This window comes from Bidens hawaiensis, unplaced genomic scaffold, assembly GCF_021521415.1.
Source record: "Bidens hawaiensis isolate Kalapana, Puna unplaced genomic scaffold, B.hawaiensis_p1.1 tig00062913_1, whole genome shotgun sequence".
Lineage (NCBI taxonomy): Eukaryota > Viridiplantae > Streptophyta > Magnoliopsida > Asterales > Asteraceae > Bidens > Bidens hawaiensis.
In genome coordinates, this window is record NW_027501289.1 from 1 (window position 1) to 11,552 (window position 11,552).

Below are 11,552 nucleotides of genomic sequence, written 5' to 3' on the forward strand. Positions count from 1 at the left end.
CTATGAAATGAATGCTCTAAATTTTAGGAAAACATCTTTTATATGAAACAGAAGTAACTTTGTCATTCCCCAAAGTGGATAGAACTAAAGTGTCATAATGAAAATATGGATTTGACATGATTCTTTCAACTATCTGTAGGATTGGATCAGAAATTGTTAGTGAAATATTTAGGAGAATCTTGTCGGAATTACACGATGCATCACCAATATACTTAGTCATCTTACCAAATGGCTAGTTGGAATGGAATCTCGAGTGAATGAGGTGATTATAATTTTAAACATGGAGTTTGATGATGAAGTTCAGTTCATAGGGATTTGTGGGATGAGTGGGATTGGGAAGACCACTTTGGCTGAAGTTGTCTTTGAGTGCATTCACAACACATTCCAAGAAAGTAGCTTTATTGGAAACGTCAAGGACGTATCCAAGGAACATGATAGTGACTTGTGCAGGTTACAACAAAAAATCCTTGATGATGATATAAAGGATGAAAGCATACCCGTGAGAAGTGTTAAACATGGGCAAACTTTGTTGATGACAAAGCTACGTGATTTGAAGGTTATAATTGTTTTTGATGATGTGAATCATCCAGACCAGTTTATGTATTTGGCTGGTACGCGTGAATGGTTCAGGCCCGGCACCAGAATCATAGTAACAACAACAAATGCAGACTTGCTAATCTTATATAAAGTAAATGAAATATTTAGGTGTGAAGAATTGAAAGGCGAAGAAGCTCTTAGACTCTTTAGTCAGTCAGCATTTCAAGATGGACGTCCTATGCATGGTTATGAAAAGTTGTCTGATAATATTGTGAAGTATACCGGCGGTCTGCCAATAGCTCTTACTCTTTATGGTTCTCTATTATGTGGTCAAGAGGAAAAATACTGGAAAAAGATATTGAAGAGAGCTCAAGAATAGTTATCTTATTAATCCATTAAAGGGTTGGCCCATTTAGATATATTTTAGTTTGTTTATATTCAAGATACTTTGTAATTGGATTGTAAATGCTATGGGCTGTAGGAACTTTAATAAGGCCCATACTTGTATTGTTGTAAACATGTATTAGGGTATAACATGGCAGAACGTAACGTCGATAAAACGGTTATTCCCAACCGGTGCCTTCATGCTTGTTCATCCCTATAAATACTGATCTTCAGATCATTTGTAAATATTTCAGTTCGTTAATGATATATGAATTGTAATTATTATTTTTTTTCCTACTCAATATCTTTCATACTCAAAATCATGCGTGAAGAAATACTGTTGTTGTGAAACAATTAATTAAGCCACAATCGAAATTCAAACAGAAAAGGACGATCCATGGGATGCCACTGTCTAACATAATACCCATATAAAGAAGTTCTTGGAAGGCTTGAAGTAGGTTATGCTAGGCTAGATAGAGATCATCAGCATTATAGCATCTCAGATTTTTTCGTATTTGAATTCGTTTATATTTAACCCGACTCAAAATGTAATTCGGATCTTTCAAGTTATTAAAATTTTTTATTTCTTAGAATTTAACTTGGTTTAACTTATTTGATATTATCATAACTTTCAAACTCGTCAAACAATGCTTAGAAAGTCTTAAAATTGTTTAAAATGGCTAAACATCGTATTTATAGAAGTACAAGGGCTAAAATTTCCAAAAATTAAAAATTTATCACTCCTAGCGCGCCGAGCCGCGCGAGGGGTGAGGTTTCATGCTCTTCGCCGCGCGGAGGACGGTTATGCATGACCGGTTTTCGTTTTTACTCGTTTATTCGGTTTTTAATGCTAAATCTTCCTTAAACCAACCCAAATAACAAAAATTAAGGTCCAAGATAATTAATCTAGTATTGTAACATGTCTATGTTCATTTCTTGTTGAGGAATTCGAAATCCTTAGGTTTATTAACTTGATTTTGTCATCAATAGTTTAATCGGTTTCCTAATCGAACCATTTTACTAATAAACGAATATGGGGCATTATACTTAATCAAAACATATTCCTAAACCCTAAAATAGTCTGAAAACTCAGCCCCCATCTCTAAAAAAATCATTCATAATGTTTCATGGTGTATCCTTCAAGAACTTTCATCTTATAGTTTGACTTCCAAGCTTCAAGACGTTTTGACCTCGTTTATCTCTTTGTTCTACTCATCATTCGGGTAAGTTGTCTTCATGAAAACGTGTATTTTTGTCTAAGTAACAAATTCTCCCAATCAATTATACAGACTGATTGGGTTTTTTCAGTCAATTGTTCTCTGGCCCATGTTCAAACTAGCTTTAGGGACATAAGACTTTTTTGTTCGTCATTGAATTTTGAGTGTATTAGGTCAGAACCCGACTCCTGACTCAAAGTTCAGATTCTGAAAGGTACCAGCTCACTTAAATATTAAAAACCTCATAACTTGAGTTTTACACATCCATTTAATCTGATTCTTATTGCAATGTTCTTGTTTATTTATAGTTTACTATCTCAAAGTTCCATGTCTATTCATGTCAGCTTGCTTAAGACTCGAGACTCGTTTATTATTCATATTTTACCGTTTAATTCCCCACTCAATAAAGTGAGTAATCACTCCCCTATTTTATAGTTTTTAAACCTTTTGGGGACCTTATGTGCACATTATAATACTTTTATGTATCTTAATACATCACTTACAAATCTCAAATGTTGTGTTGTTAATCAATTGAATGTTTATATGCTAGATGATTACTTGCTCATTTGTTTATTTACCGCATTCGGAGAGGTCCATCATAATCACATTACAATATGATCATACATCGTCTTAGTAGCCAAATGCCGATTCTCTAGGCAATGGTCAACCAACACCCTTACTTGTATTTATTTTGTCTTAGTAGCCAGAGCCCGATTCGCTAGGGTATAGTCAACCGACATCAATTATTTGCTCATTATTTGTTTAATATTTAATTGTTGATACTCACAATATAGATTTGCAGTTTTTCTCATATATCGTAGTAGTGTTAAAATCTGGTGATTACTTACTCAACATGTGTTGTTGACAAAAATATCTATTATGGTACATATATTTTTGAGGTTATTTTTTGGATGGTTGAAGTGTTTGAAGATCATTTAGAAAATACTTTAGGTTATTAATAAAAAGACAAGATGTTATTACTTTAATTGTTTTAGTTTTATTTGTAATTGATTGAGACGTGTGTACTTGGTTGAATTTAAATAAATAAATTAGATATTATCATATAACGTTTGCATGATAGTGTCTTGTGAGTTGTGAACTAACAGTTCGTGCCCGGCATTCCACCGTAGGTTGGGGGTGACAAGCATACCTTCATGTCTATTGCATGTTTCTGGAAAGGGAGACACATAGATTTGGTAAAAGGTATACTAACCGATGTTGGTTTGTACCCTGTGTGTGGAATTACTATTTTAGAAACAAGTTTTTCATAACTATTAATTTTGATGATTGTGTGTGGATGCATGATCTTCTCCAAAAAATGTGCTGGGAAATTCTTCGTAAGGAATCACAACAATACAATGGAAAATAATGGCAATCAAGTATCGTCAAAATGTTTTGGATATCCTCTCATCCAAACCGGAGGTTTGCTTTTTGGCTTTCTACAAACTATAAAACTGTTATCATCCAGTAAGAAACTTTACGTTGTGTTCCCGAGTTTCATTTAACGAGGGGAGCGGAAGGAAAAGATAAGAAAAGGGGTGAAAATCATGTTCCTGAGTTTTTTAAGGAGAGAAAGGGAGGTGAAAGAAGAGAAAAGGCTGGAAAATTAAAATATATATCCATGCTCCCAATTTGGAGAGATTAGGAGAGAAAATCCTACCAATTCCTTAATTACCCTCAAATATATTATTTAATTACACAACATTATCTCACGTTCTTTACATACTCCAGCAGTTTTTAACTGGGCGCTAACCTGCATCTTCTTGGCGCCAACATACATCTACAGAGCAATTGAACATCCCATCTTCTTCCTAGAATCGAACTTCATCCTATCAGGTTAGCTTTCTTCCTAATCTACTTTTCCATCTTTTGCCCTAATTACAAACATCTAATTATATTCAGAGTTGATATAATTTAATCTTATTAGGCTTAGAATTCAATATGAAGTTTTTAAGTCTTTCATATTATATGTTTGTTGTTGCTAAATCTTCATACTTTTGTCAAAATATTAATGGCCATATATCAAAACTACACAACGAATGGGTTAATGTCATAAAAGTCAGAGAAGACACTAAATGATTAACACCCAATCAATGATTTTATTAAATGTTTATTTTCCATTTATCTAAAATTCTAGTTTTTAATATATGTTACCATTCATATTAGTAGTTTTCATTGTGTTAAAGATATGTTTTTTTTAAAGTGAAGTTTTGCATTTTGCTACGGAAGATCAGATACTTCGTGATCAAATACTCCGTATAATTCATGTTGTGCGAGCTAGGCAATTGCAAGCAGTTGGCCTAATCTGCTTATTGCTAGCTTTCATTACACGACATAGATTGTCTACCAAAAAACATGCTAATATACCTACTAGAGATGTAATTTTACAACGACCATATGTACTAGAAGAGATGTTACATGACCTTTCAAACAGCGGTAAATGTCGTGAACTTATTCGTATGAGTGAGAGAGCTTATATGAAATTGTGTAATATCTTAAAGCATGATGGTGGTCTTCGACCTACTCAGCGAATGTCCGTTGAAGAGCAAGTTGCATGATTTTTGCATATTGTAGGTAATGACATGAGAAATAGGTTAGCCTCTTGGATATACCGCCGTTCTAGATCAACCACCAGCCGATACTTCCATAGAGTTCTACGAGCGATTATATCGTTAGAAAGTCATTATATTCAACAACCTAAAGGTGATATTGTCCCGAAAGAAATTCAAGAGAAAAAGAGATTTTATCCTTTTTTCAAGGATTGCATCGGGAAATTGACGGAACACATGTTTGTGTCAAAGTACCAAACAAAGATGCCCCTAGATATCGTGGTCGTAAAGGAATCCCGACAATAAATGTATTGGCAGCTTGTACATTTGACTTGAAGTTTACATATATTTTAACCGGTTGGGAGGGGACTGCATCAGACTCGAGAATAATAAAGAATGCACTTAGTAGAGATGATAAACTAATAATTCCTACAGGTAACTTTTCAAAACCAAATTTACTCTATTGTTAGAATATTTTAGAGTAATACTAATCACAATTTAAATATAGGTAAATATTGCTTAGTAGATGCGGGTTTGCCTCACACAAGCTCACTAATGACACCATATAGAGGCGTTAGGTATCATTTGAAAGAGTACTCCACTCATGCCCCTGAGAACTCAAAAGAGTTGTTTAACCTTCGTCATGCGTCATTGCGTAACGCAATTGAATGAGCATTCGGTGTCCTAAAACAGAGGTTTCCTATAATTAGAAGTACAACGGAACCATTTTACTCTTGTCAAACACAGTCAGACATTTTTTTGGCATGTTGTGTTTTACACAACTTTTTACTAGAGGAAGATCGTGACAAAGATCTTAAAGATGAAGTCTTACATGAGGTGTTAAATGGACCGGTAGAGGAAGAACGTAATAGTACTAGAGGCATACGAGAGAGTAATACTCAAGCAGACCAATTAAGGAACTCAATTGCAAATCAAATGTGGACTAACTATTTGATGTTACAAGAAGATGAAATAGATATGTCAAATTAGTTTTTAGAATAGTGTTCGTTTTGACAATTGTATTGATTGGTGCTGTTTGGAGTTATTTATGTTATTTGTTTTTTGTATTATTAAGTACTATTATATTTATCAATTGCAAATTTCTAACTGTTCTTTGCAAGTTTTTTAACTGTTCTAACAATGTATTCTTGTTGATTTTTTATTATTAACTATTATTACATTTACCAGTTGCAAGTCATCATGAGCAAACGTGACGCCAGTGAAAATACCAGTGAGAAAGAAAACATGATGTGGATAGAAACTATGGATAATGCATTCATACAATCCATGATAACACAACAGATCAACGGTTACAGGATTGGTGGAAATTTTACTCCACAAGCGTATAAAAATATGGTTGCGGAGCTTAGCACAAATCTTCAAATGAAATTTACCAAAAGTCATTTGAAGAATCGTTTAAAAACGCTGAAAAGTCGTTTTTCTTCCTGGTATGATATGTTTAACGGAACATCATTAAGTGGGTTCTCATGTAATCCTGAAACTCAACTAATTGAAGCGGAGGATGAAGTCTGGAAAAAACTAATAGAGGTTAGTGTTTTAATTATTTACTTGAATATTTCGATTATGTTTATTATACTGATTCTCTTGCTTTTGTTAAATAGTCAAAGCCAAAAGCTGCAACGTTGAAGACGAAGAAAGTCACAAACTATCATGAAATGCTAGATTTATTTGGAAAGGATAGGGCATGTGGTGCACAAGCTGAAACTGCTAAAGAAAGAAACGCTCGATTGCAAAAGGATGATGACAATAACACAGAAACACCACCAGAACTAGATGAATTCTTAGCTGCCAATGATGTAATTCTAGAGAGCCAATATAATCTTGATGATGATGCTCATGTGGTTGATCTTACTTCTTCTCTACCTGAGCAATCTTCAAGTGCAAAGAAATATAAGAGTAGAAAAAGAAAAGTCGAACAAGAAGATGATGGTTTAGCCTCAATGATTATGAATGGTGTTGGAGGTATTGCTAATGCTATTGCTGAAGGTAATAAAATTATTCAGGAGAGCAATAAAATACTTGAAAGAGTTAATCATTGCGAAATCACGGGTGACGAAATTATAAGAATTGGAACCGATGGGTTTGGGACCTGATGAAATAGCACCTTTCAATTATTTGGTGGAGAATCAAGCTAAAGCAAGATCATTATTTAGTTGTTCTCCTAATTTGCGGTTGCGTTTGTTAAAAGGTATGATCGGCTTAGGTGATTAAGGGAGTTAAGAATGCATTTATCTAGTAAAGTTTATGATTATGTTTAAATTAGTACACTTATGACATTTTTGTTTATTTCTTGTTTATTTGACTTTTTGTTTGTGGATCTTGAAAGCAACTAATGGTTGAATGATTTACCCTTTTTATGGTTGTTTTTGCTTATTTGTTTTTGTTATTTACTTTGATACTGTGACCATAATCGTTAATCATATTGCTCATGCTTATCATTAATAATTTGGTATGCAACCATGTTTGGATTGATATTAGGTCCTAATTTAGCAAATTATTGGTTTGGAATGTCCACTAGCAGGTTGTGGTGAAACGAGCCCGAGCTCGAGCCTAAAAGTTATGAAAAAGAACTAAATTATATTATATATATATATATTGTGTTAAATGTATAATTATAATTGTAAAATAATATATAAAAATAGTTAGCAGATTATTGGTTTGGAATGCCCAGCAGTTGGTTGTGGTGAAACGAGCCCGAGCTCGAGCCTAAAAGTTATGAAAAAAACTAAAATATATACATTGTGTTAAATGTATAATTATAACTGCAAAATAATATATAAAAAAAAGTTAGCAGCAGGTTTTGGTTAAACGAGCCAAGCTCGAGCATAGTCGAGCTCGGTCTCGGCTCGCCTTTTGCATCCCTACACCAATACTTACAGCAGCTATGATTTAGTTTTTGAGAGTTTGAGGTATGCAATAAAATAAATGAACAATTGTTTATGTTATTGAACATATGCATCTGATGATTTTTTCATGTGTTGCCTTAGTTACAAACATATGCAGTTAATGAATTGTAGTTAATTTGTAAAGTCTGTATGTGATATGAGTTGAGATAATTAATTATTTATGTTGTTGTTCTTAACACTAAATGATATAATAGCTTTCATTGTGTTAGAAGTGATGTTCTTTTTTTCTTTTTTCTAAATTAAATTTTGGCACTTTGTTATGGATGATCAAATACTTCATATAATTCTAAATGACAAGAATACCCTGCAGTACCATTAAAGCAATTTGTGATTTTAGTAACTTTGAACCTATCCATTTATTACAACATTGATGCTCCGTAAGCCATTAGCATATTTACAAATGCAAAATTTTATTTTTGTTACCATGTAGAATGTTATATCGAGCAAAAACGAAACAACCGAAAAAAAGGATACATAGAAAGTGTGTTTATTGGACAAAACATGATCAATTGTGACCATAAATATGCATACAGGAAGACTCATATAACTTGCAAAATTTTGAGTCACACAACATATTTGACTCATGAAATATTGTTAATTCGTATAACTTGCAAAAGGAATTTTGTCACATGCAGATCAATATATCAGGTCTGATCTACTTAATAATTTTGACATGTGAAGTATGTGTGAGTGTGACTCATATGGCCTGCAAAAATATTTTTGACCTATAGATAGATCTGATCCGTTTAATAGGTTAAACCAGTGAAATATTTTCTTTTTACTGATTAGAAAAAGAGCTCCAAACGAGCCGAGCTCGAGCCCTCGTAAGTCAAAACGACCCAAGCTAGTTTTTCATTTCAAATTGGTATGCAACATAGTCTGCAGTTGACTTTTTGAATTAGTCATTCCTAATACTTATTGATATTTTTATTAAGCACCAAAACTTTTGCACTATGAAAATTTTATTATAGTTACATGCGTACTTGGTTATAGTTATTCTTTACCCATTTGACCTTTCTCATGAAAATTATTGCTCTATGTGAAAATTATGAAGTGTTAATGTGAAAAACTTGATTGAGAAAAATTATGAAGTTGTTAGACGTGAGATAATGTGATTTGGTCAAAGTGCAATTTGTTTGACAAAAAGTTAACAAGAAGAGCCAACAAATGCGATTCCATGTATTTATTATTTTAATTTCACTTAAAGGGTATAATAGTAAAGTTGTAACTTTCTTTTCTTTCCCCCCCAACTCGGGAACACATAAAACATTTAAATTCCTTTGTTTTCCTTTCCTTTCCACTAAACTCAGGAACACGAAATAATGCTTTTAATTTCATTTCTTTTCTCTCCTATTTTCTTTTCCTTCCCCTCCCCTCGTTAAATGAGACTCGGGAACACAACGTTATTACTCAAAGTGAATTCCCTATATTAGAGGAATTTTGATCTTGCAAACTGAAGCCTATATGGTATTTTTCAAATTTATAGATTTCATGGTTATGTTTCTAGTTTTAGCTCTAAAACATTTATGATGTGACACTTTTCTAATAGTTGTAATGGGTGACTCATTTGGCAATTAGTATTCACCACAACATAAAATAGAGTACTGCTTTCTTAATAGTCAACATAGATGTGCCATTTAACACCCAAAACTCCATAAGTTACCAAACATATTTTCAGGACAGATTGTGATAGAACTGGATGACTCATTTTGTTTTACTGTTTGTTTGTACCAGGAATCAAGAACAATTGAAATCATTAACCAAGAGCCATGTAAGGTTGAAGTGAATGATTGCATTGATGATCCATCCTGCTTTTCAAAGATGAGGGAACTAAAATTTCTCCGAAGCAGTAGTATACACTTTCCTCAAGGTTTTAATTATCTTTCCAATTATTTTTGAATTCTGGAATGGTACAGCTGTTCGTTAAAGTCCTTGCCTCCAATGTTTGAACCCAAACATATTTTTCAACTTGATATGCGTTCTAGCCAACTTGAAACACTATGGGAAAAAAGTCTTGTGAGTATTGTCTTCATAGTCTTGATTTGAATTAAACGCAGGCTAGAAATCTGAAAATGTTTTTTTCAATTAACTAGATTTGCCTAATTTGAGATCTACTGATCTTGATTTCTCAAAGGATATGACCAAATTACCTGACTTGACATCAACACCAAATCTTGTGAAGCTTAATCTTAAGGGCTGCATCAAACTAAAAGAGCTACAGCAATCAATTCACTCACAAAAGGCAAGAATACATAAATCTTAGTGGGACTACACATCTTCAGAGTCTTGGCAGTAGCAATATGGAAATGGAAGCTCTTGTGACACTCATTCTCTCGGGCTGCTCAAATCTTGATTATGTTCGTGAGTTTGGAGATAACATGAAGTGCTTTGTATGTAGACGGAACTAACATCAAGAGGTTACCAGAGCGCTTGGGGGTATTTTGTAATTCGAGGAAGCTTGATGCTAGTGAAACTTCTATACAAGAGATTCCCTTGTCCATTTGTTACCTGAAAAGATTAAGACTCCTATGTGCCCATCAATGTCAGATTACACCTCAAAGCAGAGGTTTACTTTTTACAAAGATGGACATGGTATTATATGGTTTAAGGGAACTTGAGTTAAGTTATTGAAATCTATCTGTGGTTCCTGATTGTATTGGTTTATTACATCAGTTAGTAAATTTGGATCTATCTGGAAATAATTTGGCTTCTCTGTCCGCCAACGTCAGTCTCCTCTCAAATCTGAGAATTCTTTGTTTGAATAACTGCAAGAGGCTTCAATCGCTACCAAAAGTTTCTGTAGTAAATGATGACATTCTTTATGGACTTCAGATGAGGTTTAATTACATTAACTCAAAAAAACGGGTAGATGTGTCTAAATTTCATGCCGCAAGCAACAATATTCATCCAACAGTGTCCTATTTGAACTGCCCTAAAATAGCTGAGAACGAAAGTGGAGATCATTTGGCAGAAAGAATATTAAATAGTTACCTTCTGGTCTCTCTCTCTCTCTCTTGACAGAATTTTGTAGTGTGGAATCACCATTTTCCCCATTTTGTTTACTCCTTTTAATAATGTAAAGTTTTCTGCAGTTACGTTTAAAATATTGGATCACATCAGAAGCTGTATTTGAGATCGTCGGTGTTGGGTAGGGGTGAGCAAAATTAGGGTCGGACCGAAAAAACCAGAAGAATCCTTTGATGTCCGGTTCCAGTTATTGATGGAAGACCGAATAACCAAATGAGGTTGGGACTGACCATTTATAAATGGTCCACACTTCGGTCTTTGTTATGCAGTGATTTCAGGTTCGGGTCGATCTCGGGTATTACTCGTTTCGGGTCGGGTGTTACAAAATGCTCACCCCTAGTGTTGGGAGTGAAATCCCATCATGTTTCGAGCTTCTAAGAGCTTATGAAAGTGTGACACTTGATGGCCCATGGATTGGAGTTGCCATATGTGTTGTTGTAGCTTTACACCACGTTGATGCGGCTATGGAAACTAAATATACGGTAACAACTCATGTTCATGTTGGTGATCAACATTGGCGGACAGCCGGATTGGAGAACCAATTAGTTTTCTATTGGACAAGAGCAGATGACCTTCAAATGACTCTAGATTCAGGTCAAAAGAACAGCTTCTAGTTTTCGTTTAGCGTGGAGCCACAAGGTCAACAACTTTGATTCATATTTATAACATAAAAAAATTATCTAAGGCTGAAAATGATTAAGTGGTAATTATGAAATTTAATGCAACTTTTAGAGAGCCAGAAAAACACATTACTTTTTTTTGTGAGATCAGGGTCAATGGTTAAGTGGCAATTGATATTAGAAACATATATATGTGCCTTTTACACATAAGATTACACATGAGAGTATATATTTAAGAAAACTTCATTTTTAAACCGAAAATGTTTGAATTACTATTTACTTTTTGAGTAA

General features: G+C 33.8%; 2 protein-coding genes across 2 annotated transcripts; both read left to right on the plus strand.

Moving 5' to 3' along the window:
• Nucleotides 1-280: 280 nt before the first annotated feature.
• LOC143603824 (disease resistance protein CHS1-like) lies at nucleotides 281-916 on the plus strand. Its single transcript, XM_077080511.1, has one exon. The coding sequence runs from the start codon at nucleotides 281-283 to the stop codon at nucleotides 914-916; it is 636 nt and encodes a 211-aa protein (XP_076936626.1).
• Nucleotides 917-3,506: 2,590 nt separating this feature from the next.
• Nucleotides 3,507-6,801, plus strand: LOC143603825 (uncharacterized). The gene is made up of 3 exons (XM_077080512.1): nucleotides 3,507-3,560; nucleotides 5,876-6,235; nucleotides 6,310-6,801. Exons 1-3 carry the CDS (start codon nucleotides 3,507-3,509, stop codon nucleotides 6,799-6,801), a joined length of 906 nt encoding a protein of 301 aa, XP_076936627.1.
• Nucleotides 6,802-11,552: the final 4,751 nt, after the last annotated feature.